The sequence below is a fragment of the Mustela putorius genome, unplaced genomic scaffold (assembly GCF_011764305.1).
Source record: "Mustela putorius furo isolate JIRA1106 unplaced genomic scaffold, ASM1176430v1.1 tig00003845_pilon_pilon_pilon, whole genome shotgun sequence".
NCBI lineage: Eukaryota > Metazoa > Chordata > Mammalia > Carnivora > Mustelidae > Mustela > Mustela putorius.
In genome coordinates, this window is record NW_025421998.1 from 64659350 (window position 1) to 64678277 (window position 18928).

Sequence of the window (18928 nt, forward strand, 5' to 3'; positions counted from 1 at the left end):
GATTCTATTTTAACAGGTTTTAGAAATGTCTCTGTCACTGTTGAAAAACATTTGGAACATTGTTTTAAATAAAATTACTTTAGATTAAAGCAGTTTAAAAATAAAGAAAATACCATATAAGGGATCAACTTGCAAGTGCCAAGTGCCACTAATATGTGATTAGTCCAACTCAAGAAAAAGCAGTAGGCACTAAAAATGGGAGCATATGCAAAAGTAAAATTAGTCAGCAACTATGCTACCCTACATTTAAATAATAGATGTTCCCAAATAAATAGAAAACAAAATTCCAAATACCAACCCTGTCTTCCACTCACCTTGATTCACATGTGAGGTGTATGTCAGGGTACCAACATCTTTAGGAAATATTTCTTCCCAGTACAGTCTTAGTTCTAAAATCACAATCTCCCTGCAGACTAAATGACCAGAGCAGCACTGTCCCAAGAGGATATGAACACACACTTCCCAAAAGTAAAAATTCCTGAGCTCAGGTAGAAATGAAAATACATCAGAGGAAAAATATTATTTTACTTATAATTTTTACAAATAGATGACTTGTGTAAAGTAAGGTACATTATACGCACTGAAAGGTTCTGTATTACTAACATCCAGTCTTTATTTTCATTTCTACCTGATTTCTAATTGACAGGTGTTACCTGTAAGCTTATGTCACTAAGAACACATGATTACTGTAAAAGAAGAGTTTAAGATGAAATAAACAAGCAAAGTACACTAGGAAAAGCTAGAGATTAAAGGAATAAAGTAGTGAATTCTTTGGTATCAGAAGAATATTTTAATTCCTAAGTGCTATTCCTCTAACACATCCATTTTGTAAATTTTGCTACACATACTTTTTAAAAAAAATTACGTGTAACCTGGTGCACATTCTACACACATAGCAAGTGGCTATTGTTTTATTGTACGCAAACAGCAATGTCAATTTTTAATCCAAATGTTTTTATTTATTTGAAACTGAAACAAATCTTACCAGTGCAAAACTCCCACAAAGGCAGCTGGAAAAACAAAAAAAAAGTCATTAAAAGCTGCTTTATTATAATATACCTTTAAAACAACTATTTCAAATGTATTCCGTTATATTCCTGAAGAGGAGACACAGGAAGATGGCTAGCTAATTCTATCTATAAAATAGGAAAAATTTACAAACTGACATAAAACAAATTATGAGTAGTGCCTTCCCTCTGTGGGGGGAGGAGTTCAAGGAGCAAAGGGAAGTTAGGAAAACGATGTTGCATTTACATAACTTGCCAAAAAAGTGGTGAAATCATTAATGATTTTGACCTTGACCTTGATTTTGAGGGGATTTTCAGTTTATTCTCTCTTCTCTCTCTTATTCTCTATTTCTTTATGTAAATTTTTTAAAACAAGCACATATATATATATACACGGTGCTCAGCTCAGTCCTTTCAGAAGTGACTTTAGCTTACAGAAGCCATTCTAAACCATCTTCCCCAGGGCTCTTCAGAAATTGTTAAATGCAGGGAATCACTTCCTCAGCAGCACACCTGAAAGTCCCTATTTATGGAGTTTGGATTGCTCCCAGCCTAGTGGTCTGAGATTCATCAGTCACCCAGCCTGATAAAGCATGAGGCTTTATCAGAGGGTGTGGAGATGGGTCAAATAGGATCACTACTGTGGGTATGGGTTTCTGAGGAGCTCCTAACACTCTGTCCCCTTTGCTGGCTGGGATGCTGCTTGTTTTCAAGGATACCGTAAAACTGGAAGGGGACACAGGATAAGGCCAGATTAAAATGCCACAAACCCTGCTGTTCTTATACAATTGCAGTCATGTTTTTGAATACACGCTCTTTAGAGTAAACCTTTGGTTAACAAAGTTTTGAAAAGCTGATTCTGACAATTTTCCAAATATTTTGGTCACTATCCTGGAGGAGTAAATTTACTCAGCTATTCCTAAAGTCCTGTCTCCCCTCCAAGACTTTATAATAGTACTTCCTACTAATGTCCCAATATACTTGGCAAGTCATTTTAACAAACCACCAATTTTAGCCTCTCAAAAATTCAAGAAATTATCTTGACTAAGAAAATAAATGTGAATCGATAAAGAAATTAATAAACTATAACTTTGGAAAAAAAATTCCCAATCATGCTTCTCCAGCTCTTGTTCCCCATATTCCTAACCACCCTGGGCTCATTCCTACCACTCTTCAATACTTCTCAGAAGACCATGATCAGCAAACTACAGCCCGTGGTCTGTTTCTGTACTGTCCACAAGCTAAGAATGCTTGTCACAATTTTAAAGGGTTGTACAAATATGGAAGAAGAAGAATAAGCAATGGTGACCATATGTGGCCTGTGAAGCCTAAAATATTTACTACCTAGCTCTTTATAGAAAAAATACATACTCACTACATATGTTAGCTCTTTCTAATATGTAATATACCCTGAACCACTTTGAAATTAGCCCTATACCTTTTTTTCTAAAATTGAAACAGATGCCTTTTTGATAAGGCTTCATTAGCTTTAAGATACATATGCCATCCTATTTCAACCATATTTCTGTTCTCATTCTTACTCTCTAGACAATCACATGTATTGGCAAAAACTCTTAAAAATGATGTTAAAGGAAAGGGAAAAGATCAAATATCTTACTAAATCCATCTAGCCTTCCATATATCCTCAAAATACTCTTGTGTCTTTCATTCCCTCCCTGACTCCACACTCCACACCTGAAAAAATGATAAAGTGTAATGATTCCAATATTCTAAACGCACGAAGTGCTTATCACAGCCTCTTCCAAAGATGTGATAAAAAGCATGTCTCCAGACGCCTGTATCCTGTCAATCTCACCTCTGAAAGGGACCTAGCCTCAAAGTTCATTGAAAGAGAGATCATCTGATCCAAGTTCTCCCAACTTCTCTTATATCCATTTTTAACATTTCTGTACATACTAATCCTTGTTTTCTATTCTCTACCATCTCAGCCAAGGAAGTATCTCTTCTCATTTCCAGTTAGCTTCTCAAATTTGTGTCTCTAATTCCACCCTTCTCAAATATTCCAAGACTTGGCTCCATCATCTATTTCCTCTCTTATAACCTAATCTCACCCTCTCCCCAAGATCTTTCTCTATAGCCTTCAATTCTCCTAAGCCTTAAAACATTTCCATTGATCTAAAAGCCCTTCAAACTATGACATATTCTGCCCCCCCCAACTTGCTGATGATCTTCTTAGCCAGCTTCTTTCTTCTAAGTTCCTATAACTTAAAAAAAAAATGACCAATGACATTTTAGTTAGCAACATCAATGGCCTCTTTATTTTTTTTTAAAGATTTTATTTATTTATTTGACAGAGAGAAATCACAAGTAGGCAGAGAGGCAGGCAGAGAGAGAGAGAGGAGGAAGCAGGCTCCCTGCTGAGCAGAGAGCCTGATGCGGGACTCGATCCCAGGATCCCGAGATCATGACCTGAGCCGAAGGCAGCGGCTTAACCCACTGAGCCACCCAGGTGCCCCTCAATGGCCTCTTTAAAGTCTTAGGTCTTTCAAACCTCTCTGTAGGATCTTGGATTTCTTCGTCTTTTATTACACCAACTCTTCCAGTTCTTCCACACTTTTGACCACTCTATTTTAAATGCTTTTCTGCCTTTTCCTTTTCCTCTCATCTCTTAACACTAAGTATAAGGGGTTTTCCCAAATATCTCTGTTTTGCCCACTTTTTTTTTTCATTGGGAATCAATCTTCAAGTTTCAATCCACTTCTGCATGGATAATTCCCAAATCTACAGTCCTCACTGCTAAACTTTCTCTTTCCTTCCACCTCACCACCTACCCAGTCCTCACAAGATGCTTCCATTGCTCTCACCTCTGTCCTCTCTTCTCCATTCCTGTTGTTAACAATCTCATTAAAACCTGGATTTTAAGTTTCAGGATTAAACTTAACTTAATTAAGTTTAACTTAATTAAACTATTGCCTGGATTCCAGTATTCAATTATTTCTTTCTCCTTCTTTTTTCCACCCATCTCCAGTCTATTTTACAAACCACTGTTAGGTTAATGATGTTACTCTTTTTTTTCCTATTTTTTTAAATTTATTTTCAGCATAACAGTATTCATTATTTTTTCACCATACCCAGTGCTCCATGCAATCCGTGCCCTCTATAATACCCACCACCTGGTACCCCAACCTCCCACACCCCCGCCCCTTCAAAACCCTCAGATTGTTTTTCAGAGTCCATAGTCTCTCGTGATTCACCTCCCCTTCCAATTTCCCCCAACTCCCTTCTCCTCTCTATCTCCCCATGTCCTCCATGCTATTTGCTATGCTCCACAAATAAGTGAAACCATATGATAATTGACTCTCTCTGCTTGACTTATTTCACTCAGCATAATCTCTTCCAGTCCCGTCCATGTTGCTACAAAAGTTGGGTATTCATCCTTTCTGATGGAGGCATAATACTCCATAGTGTATATGGACCACATCTTCCTTATCCATTCGTCCGTTGAAGGGCATCTTGGTTCTTTCCACAGTTTGGCGACCGTGGCCATTGCTGCTATAAATACTGGGGTACAGATGTTACTCTTTTTAAAAGTTATTCAATGTTAACATTGTGAATGTACTAAATGCCACAGAATTATTCAGTTTAAAATGGTTAATTCTGTATGATGTGCATTTCGTCTTCTTAAAAAATTTTTTCTTAAAGAATCAATCAGTGCTTTCTACAGAATTAATTTCAAATTCCTCAAATGAAGTTTTGAATTAGACTTTTCACTGCTGGTCCCCGCCAACCTTTTGAACTGCCTTTCCACTTCTTCCTCCTTTTGTATCTTTCCTTTCCACCTTATTTTACCTTCAGGATTTCTGACTTCTTTGACTTCAATTATGCCATTCTACTGGCCTCTAATACTTGTTCTCTGCCTCACACATCCAAATGTTAGCCTTAATGTCACAATTCTAATCCCACCTTTTCCTAAAAGTCTTCTCTAATCTCAATTCCCACCTCCCATCGTAAAGTACTAGCTTGCTCTTCTGAACTCTCTTAGCACTTAATATGCTGGGTCATTATTTCACACAGCACTCACTGAGCACTGCCTTCAGTGTGCCAGACATGGGTGCTTAGGATCTTGTGTTTGGGACAGCAAAACGGCCTGTATCAAGAGCATTCTGATTCTGGATATGGGATGTTATCTATTGCCTTAGTTAGACACCTGATAAAACTTAAGTGTGAATTCCCATCTATTATTCCTCTGGTATTTGCAACACCCCAGATGTGGAGACTCCTCCTTCAGCAGTCAACTTATGATGAAAAGAAATCACAACAACTTACAATAGTAGACATTTCTCTATGTTTCAATGTCTATCAGTAGCCAATATGATCAAGGACTAGGCTCAAATTTGATTCTAATGAAACAGGAACAACATTTAAATTAACTCAAAGCAACAGAAAAGGAAGAATGTAAATGAAGAAAAATCTTTCAAGTGCTTAAACTAGAAGAAAAGTCCCCAAATCTAGGCAGTGAGGTTCCACAGCAAAATGAAAGTAAATATATATTTATATTTATTGTCTGATGAGACAATATATTGTCTGATTTGACCTTATTTCCACTATTAAAGATTTTCAACTAATTAAGCAACGTTTTATTTTGCTTTATTTAAGATACAAACAGAGCATACTTGCCCACCATTATTAAACCTGCGAAAAATGGTTGCCCTGACTAAAATGATATTTTGTTGGTGACAAAGGGGTGATCGCTACACCCCAAAACCCTGGAAAATATTTTAAAACAAGAGCAAAGGGAGCTGGAACTCTTGTCGGGAATTTTCTCGAGCTTGGACATTGTCATTAGGACGGCTAAGCTTGTTTGTTAAACTGATCTGTAAGACTCGCCCAAACCACCTGATACCCCAGGCTCAGAGGGCACCCGCCGGCGTTGCTACGGCCTCTCCCGGCCCGTTCTGCTCACCTATGGCCAGAGAGGTCCTGCTGTTGAGCTGCCGTCTCCGCAACTGCTGCACCTTGTCGCGGAGCTGCTCCAGCAAACAGTTGAGGAACTGGAAGCGGCCGAGAAGGAGGGTCTTTGTGACCACCTCCATTTGCATGCAATTCTGCGCGTTCGGATTTCGGGTCCTCCGCGGCGAGTAGTCCCGGGCGCCCCCCGGCAGGTTCCCCCCGCCTACGGGCAACGGAGGCTGCGGCTTTTCCACCTGCGCCTGCGGCTCCTCCATCTCCGGCTCCCCGGCTCCGGTGGCCCGGCGTCGCCGCCTGGACGGCATGGCGCGGGAGGAGTGCGCCGGCTCTGAAGCCGCTTCTTTGAGCTTACTCCTCGTCTGCCCGACCATTTTCTCATAGTCCCTGTTCGGACGGAGCTGTGTCTCTCTGGCGCGGGCCCCGCCCGGTCGGGCGAGGTCCGTAGGGCCCTAGTTCGGCTCACAGCCTCAACGACTGGTCCCGGCCACCGTTGCGGGCCGCCCGGTCGTCATGACGACCGGGAAAGCTGAAGGGCGGGGCGTGAGATCCCGGCGGCCCTGCGCTGCTCGAGCGTCCTCCACGCGCCCCGCGCACCGTCTCGGCGCGCAGGCCACGCGCACGGCCTTAGGACTCTGCGTCACGTGCATTTCCCCCCCGCCGCCAGGCGCACCGTCCGTCGCGCGGCGCCGGCGCACTGGTCCACGCAAATCCCGCGCGCATCTTCGCGCGCCCGAAGCCTTGTGCCCGGCTGGGCTGCAGGGTCCGACCCGCTGAGGGGGAGGTCGGAGGAACTCTCTTCGATTTTTTTCTTTTTTTCGGGTACAGGCTTAGCCTTTTTATTTTTTACCAAAAGGTCATTTCTACCGCAACGTCTGGAAGTAATTAAAAGGTAAGAGATCTTACTTGAAAGAAAGAGCCATAGAGCGGGGGAAGAAAGGGGTGCGCCTCCCACTTTGGGAACAGCTTGCTCCCTGCCCTAAACACTTTGCACTGGACATTGAGTTTCTCCTACATAGTGGGATTGGCCCAAGGCCATAGGCAACATGTGGCAGAACAGGCCGCGCCAGGTGAGTCTACCTTCAAGGCCCCGGGTTGGCCCAACAGCTGGCTGATACCGGCTTTCCCCTTGGAGGAAGGCGTTTATAAATCCATTTTTGAAGTATGTGGGCCTTGAAATTGAAAGTGATTTAGTCAGAGAAGAAAATGTGTTTATGAAGGAATAGCAGAGAAATGCAGTTCAGGACATATGGACAAAACAATAGGCAAGTACAACAAAGGAGAGGAACTTTCCAGAAGGAGCCAGTTGGGAGGGGTTATTTTGAACAAAAATCCACCGGACAACATTAAGAGTGCACGGTGGAGAGGACTTCTCATTGGAGGAGTTGCCGGCTTAGCGAAGTTCTTGCGGGAGATAAAATTTACACCTTTTCCTGTTAGGGCTTTTAAGGGAGGATTCTATGTAGTTTTTGAGTCTTCCGTTGGGGGTCTGTCGTTCACCTCCACTGGCACAGTGAGGGAGCTCCCCCTTCTGGCCTATAGACTCCATTTGGAATGAGGGTTCCTTTTTTTTTTTTTTTAATACCATTTATTTTTATTATTTTTTTAAAATTTATTTTCAGCATAATAGTATTCATTATTTTTGCACCACACCCAGTGCTCCATGCAATCTGTGCCCTCTCTAATACCCACCACCTGCTTCCCCAACCTCCTACCCCCCCCACTCCCCCCCCCCACTTCAAACCCCTCAGATTGTTTTTCAGAGCCCACAGTCTCTCATGGTTCACCTTCCCTTTCAATTTTCCTCAGCTCCCTTCTCCTAACTCCCCATGTCCTCCATGTTATTTGTTATGCTCCACAAATAAGTGAAGACATACAAATGGCTATCAGACACATCAAAAAATGTTCATCATCACTAGCCATCAGGGAGATTCAAATTAAAACCACATTGAGATATCACCTTACACCAGTTAGAATGGCCAAAATTAGCAAGACAGGAAACAACACGTGTTGGAGAGGATGTGGAGAAAGGGGAACCCTTTTACACTGTTGGTGGGAATGCAAGTTGGTGCAGCCACTTTGGAGAACAGTGCGGAGATTCCTCAAGAAATTAAAAATAGAGCTTCCCTATGACCCTGCAATTGCACTACTGGGTATTTACCCCAAAGATACAGATGTACCCCAATGTTTATAGCAGCAATGGCCACGGTCCCCAAACTGTGGAAAGAACCAAGATGCCCTTCAATGTACGAATGGATAAGAAGATGTGGTCCATATACACTATGGAGTATTATGCCTCCATCAGAAAGGACGAATACCCAACTTTTGTAGCAACATGGACAGGACTGGAAGAGATTATGCTGAGTGAAATAAGTCAAGCAGACAGAGTCAAGTTTGAGGTTTTCCTTTTATTAATTTTCACAGGTGAAATTATGTGTCCCAAGAATGTTGCCAAAACAGAATTCCTTGAGCATAGAATCATTGTGCTCAGTGCTCTCACCTTCCTAAACCAGACCCTACCAAGCCCCACAGTCACTACATAGCCATACATGATGCCATAGCAGCTGGCAAAGCTTTATGGACAGGGTTTGTGGGTATTTTCCATGTCCTCTGGCCCCACTGGAGTCCACACTGTTTCACTTTCCATTTGTTTTGAACTCCCTAATCCCCACCTCCCCCCTCTAATAATCTATGGCTCATTATGGTCAGATTAATTTTCCTGATACAACATCTCTCAGAAATGTTCGTGGTTCTCATAGTCCACAAATGAAATGTAGTGCCTTCAATAATCTGCCCCAATCTGCCTTTTCAACTTTAATTTTCCACTTCTGTGGACACAGATCTTCCATTAATTTTGAGTCAGTTTAGAAGGAGTTTGAGTTACTTTCTCTGGAGGTCATGAGATTTCATAACTATACCTTTACTCATACCAGAAAACTACCATATGCATTTCTCCATCCCTGCCCATCTGAATTCTTTCACCTTCCAAGCCCCAGCCTACATTAATTCCCCCTTCTCTAAAGGTTTAAAGCAACTATTGACCATAGTATTCATCTTGTTACTTATTTAAACTCAATAAATACTGTTACGAATTTGTTTTGTAAGCTTTTTTTTTTTTAGGGAGCATTTCTACATTCCTGGCACTGTGGGTTTTTTCTTTATTTTCTTTCTTTCTTTATGTTTTTTGGTGCTTAAAATATTGTCTCATTTAATTCATATAGTAACTTTGTACAAGTTAGAAAACTGAGGATCAGGGCTATAGTAATTTGCCCAAGTTTTAACAGTTAATAAATTGTCCAATAGTGAGTTTAAAATGAAAGGTGTTTATAGGGTGGCTGATAAAAATATATTATTGAATAAATACGCAAATTCAAAATAACTTATTTTTATGTTTTAATATTTTTGAGAACAGTAAGTGGAATGTTATATTATTTTTATTAGAGTTATATTCAATTCATAAAATGAACTGGGTAGATTTGGACTTTTTTGTATTAGAACACCTGGTTTGGGAACCTTTTTTATCCGTTAATCTTTCAGTTTCCTTCATGGTTATTGGTCTATCTACATTGTCTGCCTCTTCCGGGGACAATTTGAGAAATTTGTATTTTCCCATAGACGTTTCAAGTTGGCTGAATTCTACATCCTACTCTACCTGAGGTTAATATGGATATGTGTGTTTAAAAAAAAAAAAAGTGCCCGATGAATCTGTTTATCTTTAAACTCTCTGTGATTTTAATAGATGTGCTTCTTTTAAGCTCTATGTTGTTGAATATTTTTAAGATAATCTGAGGGTCCTTGTTTATATAGATTATTCACTTAAGTGATTTTATATACTTTATGTTTTTTTTCATGAGGGGTGGGCACTTTTGTGGGAAGGAAGAAGTGGCTGCTACTGGGATGTTGACCAGATGTCATTTTCAGTGCCATTTTCCTGTACAGTTCTGTACTGAACATTCTGATTTTGGTTTCCTACCCTTCGGATTATGTTCTCTGTTTCTTACGTTACACTTTTTGGTCAATTTGTTTGCTTCCTGGAATTTCCAGTTGTCTCTTGGATCACTCAGTGTATTAACAGAATAAAGCATATTCTTATATCATTTGTTTAGCCCTTGAAAGTACTAATCTGGTCACTTTTTTCATTTAAAATTAATTTTTATTAGAATGTTCATTGTATGTAAACCTGGCGATTCACATACCTGTACCCCAGGGGATAAAAATATATTATATGTTTATAAAAAATAAAAAATTTAAAAAAAAGAATGTTCATTGTATTATTATTTCTACTGGCAAAAATTAGAAACAATCTCAACATCAAATAATGAATTATAGAACACTCATGCAGTGAAGTGTCCCCAAATTGACATATTCATTCATTTGAATATTTAATAATATTGAAAATACTCATGATATAGTGCTTAAGGTGTAAGAAGCAGGATGTATATGATTTAGGCATATAGTAACTACATGATTAAGTATATGGCAAGTTCCATTTTAAATCTTTTACATAGTGTACTCATACATGGAAGATTACTGTGGTATGACCTTAAGCTAGTAACATAGCCACTCTAATATTAATCTTCTGAAAAATGCTAAAGCACCTAAAACAAATACATGCTTAATTTTTTTAAAAGTTCCTATATCTTGCTCTAGATTGACCATATTAAAATTATACTGGTCAGTATTACTTAATATTTTGCTAACCTGAATTCTTTTTCATTAAATTATATTTCTATGTAGTTCTATTACTAGACAGTAATATGAGTTCTAGGTTCATTAAACATTAAAAAAACTGAGAGACAGTTGCATAAATACGCGTTTTCTTACTAAGAAGAGGAATAGATTTGTATATGTGAGGGAAAATATGGCTGAATAGAATCATGGCACATTTTCATCTTTCTATAACTTCCAACAGCAGTCACTTATTTTACTTAGTTATTTTGAACAGTTATTTGAGTTGTATTTTAGCTACATTCTTATTAATGACAATACCTTAAACCAATATACCTGATACTTATCTATAATGAACTGATCATTAAAATAAAACATTATAATTTGAAGGGCACCTCAGTGGCTCAGTGGGTTAAGCCACTGCCTTTGGCTCAGGTCATGATCTCAGGGTCCTGGGATCAAGCCCCACATCAAGCTCTCTGCTCAGAGGGGAGCCTGCTTCTCCCTCTCTCTCTGCCTGCCGCTCTGCCTACTTGTGATCACTTTCTCTCTCTCTCTGTCAAATAAATAAAATCTTTTAAAAAACCATAATTTGATATAATACAATATATTCTTGAATATTATATCCTATTTAAAGTGAATATGCCTCGTGATTTAGCAAATCATTTCTCTTACATAGAGATTTCTAATTCAGTCTGTTATATAAAATTCATTTGTTTTCTCTTTGTCTCTCTTAGTAAAGCCATTTTTAACCCCCCAAAAAAATGCAGTGAAACAAAATAACCAGCAGATGGCAATAATGACTTATAAATTAGAATTTTTTAAATTTTGGTAGTTTTTAAAATTTGTTCTTAAAAAAAGAAAAAAATCACTGTTCTTGTAATAAATCAGTTTACTAAATATGACATGTAGGGAAACTCCAAATTTAATCCCACATAAAAATAATTCTGTTGCATATTTTATATATCAAATGATTAAGATACTCATGACCAACATTTGGTTTTTGAAATAATAATGACTGCTTAAATTTATTCAATTAATTTTTTATCAAGTTCAAATGTTTGAACTTTACATAAATATAAAATGAAGTGGATAGCTAAGTTATATCTATATCTAGCTTGATTATATGGATCAGGAAAAAGAGGTAGTTCAGTGAACATCATTTTGAAAAGGTTAAATTTCCACTATAATTTAATAATTTACCAAACCAATTTCACTTTAATTAATACTCTTCTGCATAAAAGATGGGTTTTTATCTGTGTTGTTTCAGTTTCTTATACATTAAGGTACTTTTTTCCTCTTCAGCGGTACAAGGAGTAGGAATTGGTGTCAAAGTGTGTACCTCTAGCCTGTCACCATTAGATACTTCCAAAGATGGTAGCAGAGTTTTTAGGATCTCATAATTATGTCAACTGTAATTGAACTGCATATCTGGGATTCTTTTAGAGCCATTTTATTTAGTCATTTCTTCCTTTCAGTTAAGAAGTTTTAGAAGGGTGAACCAAATGAAATTCTTCTTCTATTTTTATAGGACTTCCTATAAAATTGCAAAGACAAAAAAACCTTTTAATTTAATCATGTATCTCTCTCTCTTTTTTTTTTTTTTTTTTTTGTCTCCAAAAAATAGGATATCTATAGGTATGTGCTTCTTGGTGACTGTGGGTTTTCTAATTGGTCTGTTTCTATATGTTAAAAAATCTTTCAAATTCTTCTTCAGCAAGTTGCCTCCACTAAAAGAAATGTTTTTGCACATGTGTATTTTATAAAACATCTACTTCAGTGTAAAACTGTTACACATCTTGGATTGATTCATTTTTTGAATAGTATGTTTGATGCTGTTGATTTACTTTATAGATCCTCCTTTAGTTCTAGTTGGATGCAGATGCTGCTTCATAGGAGAAAATGGAAAGTCACCAGGTTGTGGCTAAGCATACAGCTTGAACGTAAACACGTCTGTATGTAGTGCTTTGCATGAGGCTGCCTTTTCATCCACATGAGAAAGGTACCATTGGTAAGCTGGAATTTCTAGGAGTTTTAGTCTATTTTCTGTGTCCTCAAGGGGCTTATTCTCTTTCTAAAACTGGAGCTCCTTCTGCCATCAATACTCTGCTCAGTTGTTACCAAGCCTATATTAGATGAAATGAGATCTCTTTGCCCTTGATAGCTTTATATAGGCAGAGTTCATTCAAAGTCTTTGATTCTGATTAGTATTTGTACAAATACTAAAGTAGCAAGAAAAATATGCATCTTGAGTCGTACAGTGCCCTGTATCCAACTCTCTCTCTTCTTACCACTGCTTCCCTTCTCTCCTCATTTGTGTCCAGCTGCATTTGGATTCCACCCTGAGGGTATTCCTCTCTGCAGTCTACCCCACAGTTTATCCTCATCCTGTACTCCAGTTGTTACACTTCACTGTCAGTCTAGATGAGCTAAACCTATCTCCCTCTAACCTGTTTAGCCCAGCCCCAACCTGGCCTCCCCTCCATCCCTGGTCTCTGTTCTGGGTCCTCCCTGCTGTCCAGTCTTTTGGTATCATGGACTGCATTACTTCTATGCTATAGCAGAACTAAGTTGGAACCAGACTATAAGGGAGAAGGAAAAATATCCCTAAGTGAGTGATAAGTTTTTACATTAAAACCACCAGACTCTTGCTTTGGGCAGCAGAGTCCTGCTTTCACATAAATATTGACCCATCCCCAAAAGATAAATTTCCCATTTTTTGCCATAACCTAAAACTCTTCTTGAGATGCTTACCAGTGACAGTAGTATAATCTACTAAGAGAGAATTTGTTGGGTTATGAAGGTTTTCTATTTCTTGATTAAAGTTGTTTATATGAGTTCAGTAAAGGTAATGTAGACTTTCAAAAAATCTCTTAAAATTTAGAAATATTTGAGGGGGTAGCATGGTATCTCAGTTACAAGTACAGACAGGATTTGAATCCTGGCCATCTTGCCGATCTACATTCTGAGCACTAGTTTTCTCTACACCATAGCTTTTTCATACCTCAAATGGAAATAATACTAGCTCCTACTTCAGAGAACTGTTGCATAGCTTAAATAATGTATATAAAGTGCATAGATATAGCAAATGTTCTATAAAAGATAGAAGTTAATGACATATCAAGGCTCAGGGAAGAGAGGGAATTATTTATATTGTATTTTTCCTGCCCTAGGGAGTCCAAAGATTTAGTTACGATTCTTTCTAGGAAAAAAACCTGGAGGGGATAAAAATAAATTAATATAAGTGGAGGGCCTAAGGCCATACAGTGCTATCAAATAGGCAGTATTATCTTCCTTTTACAGGCTAAAAAAAAAAAAAAAAAAAAAAATGAGGTCAGGAGAGGATTCTAGAATGCCCACTCTTAACTCACAAGTATGTAAGATTTATTCCTCTTGAAGTCCTCAAAGTTGACAAGTTGGATGCTAAAAATGAAAATAAAATATTTGCTGCATAGCTTTTTCTATTATGTTTTAAAGTAACAGTGAGGTATAATTCATATACCATAGAAGACATTCTTTTAAAGTGTAGAATTCAGTGATTTGAGTATATTCACAAAGTTGTGCAACCATCACTACTAGTTCCATGTTTTCACTACCCCCAAAAAAGGCCCCCATGCCCATTGGCAGTAATTCTCATTCCTCCTTCCTCCCAGCCCCGGGTAACCATTAATCTGCCTTCTATCTCTATGACTATACCTATGCTATCTATCTCTATGACTATCCCTAAGCTAGGTATTTCATATAAATGGAATCAAACATGTGGTTTTCTGTGTCTGGCTCCTTTTACAGGTTTTCAAGGTTCATCCACGTTGTGCTATTTATCAGTACTTCATTTCTTTCTATACCCAAATATTCCATTGTATAGATATGCCAGATTTTACCCATTCACCAGTTGATGAACATTTGGGCTTTTTCTACATTTGTCTATTATGAAAAATGCTGCTGTGATATTCATGTAGAAGTTTTTATGTGGACATGTGTTTTCATTTCTCCTAGGTATTTCCCTAGGAGCGAAAGTCCTGGGCTGTATGGCACCTCAGTTTAACCTGTTGATGAATTGCCAGGCTGTTTTCCAAAGCGGTGCACCATTTTCCCAACACCGAGGTACAAGATTTATTTTCTTGAGCCTCTATTGTTTGTTAATCTACTTGTCTATTTTTCACCAATACCATACTGTCTTTATTACTTTAATTTCATAGTAAGTTCTGAAGTCAGGTGTGGCCAGCCTCCAACTTTGTTCTTCAGTATTTTTTGGCTATTCTGGGTCTCTTGCCTTTCCATATAGAGTGAGTTTGTTGGTACCCACAAAAGCTGTTGGGATTTTGATTGGGATTATGTTCAATCTATAGATCAAGGGGAAAAGAACTGACATTTTGAGAATATTGAGTTGTCTTACCCACAAACATGGAATATCTCTCTATTTATTTAGATCTTTGATTTCTTTCATCAGAGTTTTATAAAGTTTTCCTCATATAGCTCTTGTACATGTTATATTTATATATATATATGTAATATATGCATATTACATATATATATATAAATACTTCAGTATTTTCTTTTGGCTTTTTGGGTGCCTATAATAAATAGTGTTGTGTTTTTATTTCAAATTTCAATTGTCCATTGCTGATATACAAGAAAACAATTTACTTATTTATATTAATCTTGCATTCTACAACCTTGATGTAATTTCTTACAAGTTCTATGAGTTTCTTTGTTGGAAGCATGTTAATGTTCCATGTTTTTTAAAAAGTCAAGAAGAATGAAAAGAAAAAAATTCTTTAAATTTGTAAGCAACTGGCTGGCTTAGTTGGTAAAGCATGTGACTCTTGAACTTGGGGTCATGAATTCAAGCCCCATGTTGGGTATAGAGCTTACTTATTAAATAAATAAATAAATTTTTATTATTAAATGTTTATTATTAAGAAAAAAACCTATTAGAAACTGGAAAGTGAACCCAGTTGTATTGTGAATGAGTGACATAACTATACAGGGGGATAAAAAAGAAACTGATCTAAGTAACTGCTAAATGTGTGACCTGATTGTATTCCCTTAGTTGGGGGTTGGGTGGCAGGGAGCAACTGCAAACAAAAATTGAACTCTTTTTAGGTTTGTTTATTGAAGTTTTATGAGTGAAGCAGTATGAAATTATTCGGGGTATATGGTAGAATTGAGTAAGTATGTTGATGTTGGGATTCAGAGTTCTCCCTATTCAGATATGGAATAGGTCAAAAGCAAGGGGAAAAGTCCCCTAGTGGGAGTGCACTGGAATTGGAAATAGCAGTATAACCCCATGATGTCTTATACATCCTGTACACACACCCGTGTGTATATGTTTATATACATATATATTCCCAATTCTGTTGGCTGAGTTGGCCTAGACACAAACATACCCTAGTGATCACATCTGGCATCCAGATTTTGGTTTCTAATATAGTTCCTCAACTAAAAGGAATCTGATTCCCTGGAGAAATAACTGGTTCCAGAAAGCATACAAGATGAGCCTTGAACAATGTGTTATGCCAGAAACTGAAGTGCAAAAACATACACACTAAAAAACCAATTAGGGCATGTCAAAAGGACACAGGATCCAATTTGAGGGGCTCAAGATGACCAAATCTGGGGTGATTTGAGCATTAAGATAATTAAGAATGGTAATAAATCATAAAATATTGAAAAACAGGAGTTCTTTTGCCATGAAAGAGATAGGCCAAAGAACTGTACTAGCTTAAAGGACTGAAGAAGCATGATAACTACAAGCAAGATGCACTCCTGCACTGGATCTGTGCTGAAGGAAGAAATATTCCACAAAGGACATCACTGGGTCATTTGACAAAATTTGAATACAGATGGTAGAACACGGCATTTTACCACTGTTAATTTTCCCAAATTGGTAACTCTCCTGTGGCTATTTAATGAAATCATCTTGGTTTTAGGAAGTGCACTTTGAATTACTTAGGGATAGTGAAGCATGATATGTGAAGCTTACTCTCAAATGGAGGAAAACAATTTGTATATATTACATGTGGTGGGGGTCCTACATACACTACCTCAGTGTGAATGCAAATGACCAACCAAATGGGGGGAAGTTCACAATGGGTGAATCTGGGTAAAGAGTATTTCTTTATACTCTTTATACAGTGTTTCTTTATACTGTCCTTGCAGCTTTTCTGTCACCTTGGATTTATTCCAAATAAAAGATTTTTTTAAAGGTTGGTGTTTGGCATGCACAAAAAATTAAGAATAATAGAGCAGTCTTCTGAAAGCAGAAAGTATGATAATGTCAGATATTCTGAAGGACTGCCATGTGGAAGGATTAAGACTTTGAATTTAGCTAATCTTATTTTATATCGGCCTGCTTTGTGTAATACCATTATAGCACATTCAAGAGTTCAGGGCTGGAATGAGAGGTAGTTCTTTAAGCTTTATGGAGTCTTCAGTATTATTCCGTACAGAGAGGTGCAAAGTCCCATGATTCTAAGTGTTCATCAGGAGTGAATGAGTGAAAGGGATTAGGTGTAGAACGGGAACCAGTGGGAACTTGTGAACAGTGTCTTCTCTAGAGGCTTCCAGATACAATTAAAGACAAAAAACAAACTCTGTATAGCAATCTTGTTGGCTGTGTCTGGCCTGGGAGTGGCCAGCTATGACCCCTAATCTTACCTAACCCATTTTTATTTTCCAGGTGAGCAAACGGATACCAAAAGTCACGAAGCAAGTATGTGATAAAGAAAGGTGTAAATGTGTGCATATATATCAAAACACACCATTTTTTAATGAAAGAAATTAATATCCGCACATGTGTACTTCTGTACAATTTTGGGTAATATATAATTTTAAGCTGTTTACAAATAACATGTAATGCTTCAAATATTACATAATGTTGATAATACATTTCTAGCAGAAATAAATATATTGCACTTAAAAAGAACTTCATTAGATGTTACTTCATAGTATTAGGCTTATAACTTCTTTTTTCATAAAACATTTCCCCTGCCCTTCCCCCCACCCCCAACACACACACTTCATTACAGTGACTGTTCTCACGCAATTCATTAAGCAAATGAACACAGCAAACGACAGAACTGTGATAGAGTCTACTAAAGAGGCTATATCCAATTTTATCCTTCAGGAAATAAATGACATTCTTTCATGTTTCTGAAAATAAGAAAAAAAATGAATACACATTTTAATATATCAGAAGTAAAATACAACAAATTGTATTTTTTGTCCAGATGTATTATTTTACCAATGTTTTTATTTTCTTATTATCAGGGGAAGGGATTAGAATTGAGGGAGGGACAGAGAAAGAAGGGCCAGAAAATACTTACGGATTATTTGCCTATTAAATATTTATAAATGAACCTTTGCGTATTTAAGCATGCTGAAGAAAGATAAATATCAGAATATTTTATAACTGGCATGGAATATTAGGGAAGAAATTATTTTATGGTTTTCTAAAGTTTTAAGAATCTTTAATCTTCCCTTTGCTTGCTTACAGAAAATCCTTGCATTCTGAAATAACATAAAAACATGTAAAATCTATTCTTCCACCCAAGCTGTCTAAAGGAGTCAGCTGAAAATCTTTTCTGTGTCCACTGCTTTCTTTCTTTCTAGTCTAGACTAGGGTATAATAGCTTTGCTTCTAATGATTATCAATTCCATACATGTTTATTAATGTCAAGTTTCCTTACTTAGTGGAAGACTGAATAAAAATATTGTTTTTCTTGCAATATGTGACCCTGCACATTACATAACTGAGTTTTTGGAACTTTAGTTGCTGAGTCATGGTTAAGTTTGCATATTTAATGGGGTGATAAAGTCATTCTATTCATTTTATTTGAAGCTTATTTTTCTCAATAGAATTCAGCTTAAATATTAGTGAGACAGCCTGAAAAGCTAACATGAAATTTAGAAATGGGTTAAATACCCTAACCTCTCTCTGAAAAATCTATAGGCAGTATGGGAATAGGGATCCGTTTCTTCCAAAGCTATTTTTTCTTGGGCATTTTGAGGGTGCTTTTTTCTTTTTTTGCATGAGGGGCTGGAGATATTGTGGCTGGAGAAGTGTAGTAACAGATGTGCATAAGAGTGGAGGAGGGGAGATCTTAGAATACCCCAGAAGTTAATGTAACTTCTATAGTATAACTCTACACAGAGTTTTTCTTAGTATCTTTTTAATACCTCCCATTCAGTGCCATCTACTAGGAATAACAACAAACCTTTGTTAGAAACTCTAAAGGACTCGCAGTGCAACCTAAACTCATTAATATAGAACTTGTAACCTAATAATTTATGATATATTAGACACCAGTTGGATATATTTAACA

General features: G+C 37.5%; 2 protein-coding genes and 1 long non-coding RNA gene across 3 annotated transcripts in view; 1 reads left to right on the top strand and 2 right to left on the bottom strand.

Annotated features, from left to right (window-relative positions):
* The window catches only part of DPY19L2 (dpy-19 like 2), a 94110-nt gene extending 87659 nt beyond the window's left edge, over positions 1 to 6451 (bottom strand). Inside the window, exons 1-2 of the mRNA XM_004741979.3 lie at positions 5932 to 6451; positions 986 to 1010 (exon numbers count right to left, since the gene is read on the bottom strand). Of these exons, the coding sequence (XP_004742036.1) occupies positions 986 to 1010; positions 5932 to 6307 (401 nt within the window). The 5' untranslated portion in view covers positions 6308 to 6451. The remainder of the gene's footprint in view (positions 1 to 985; positions 1011 to 5931) is intronic.
* Positions 6452 to 6502: 51 nt separating this feature from the next.
* On the top strand, positions 6503 to 17395 carry LOC106004742. Its single transcript, XR_001177762.2, has 3 exons — positions 6503 to 6825; positions 14598 to 14705; positions 17284 to 17395. It is a non-coding gene; the product is annotated as an uncharacterized LOC106004742 (long non-coding RNA).
* TBX20 (T-box transcription factor 20) overlaps positions 17345 to 18928 on the bottom strand; it is a 59107-nt gene continuing 57523 nt past the window's right edge. Inside the window, exon 9 of the mRNA XM_004741981.3 lies at positions 17345 to 17756. The gene's annotated coding sequence lies outside the window, so the exon portion shown is untranslated. The remainder of the gene's footprint in view (positions 17757 to 18928) is intronic.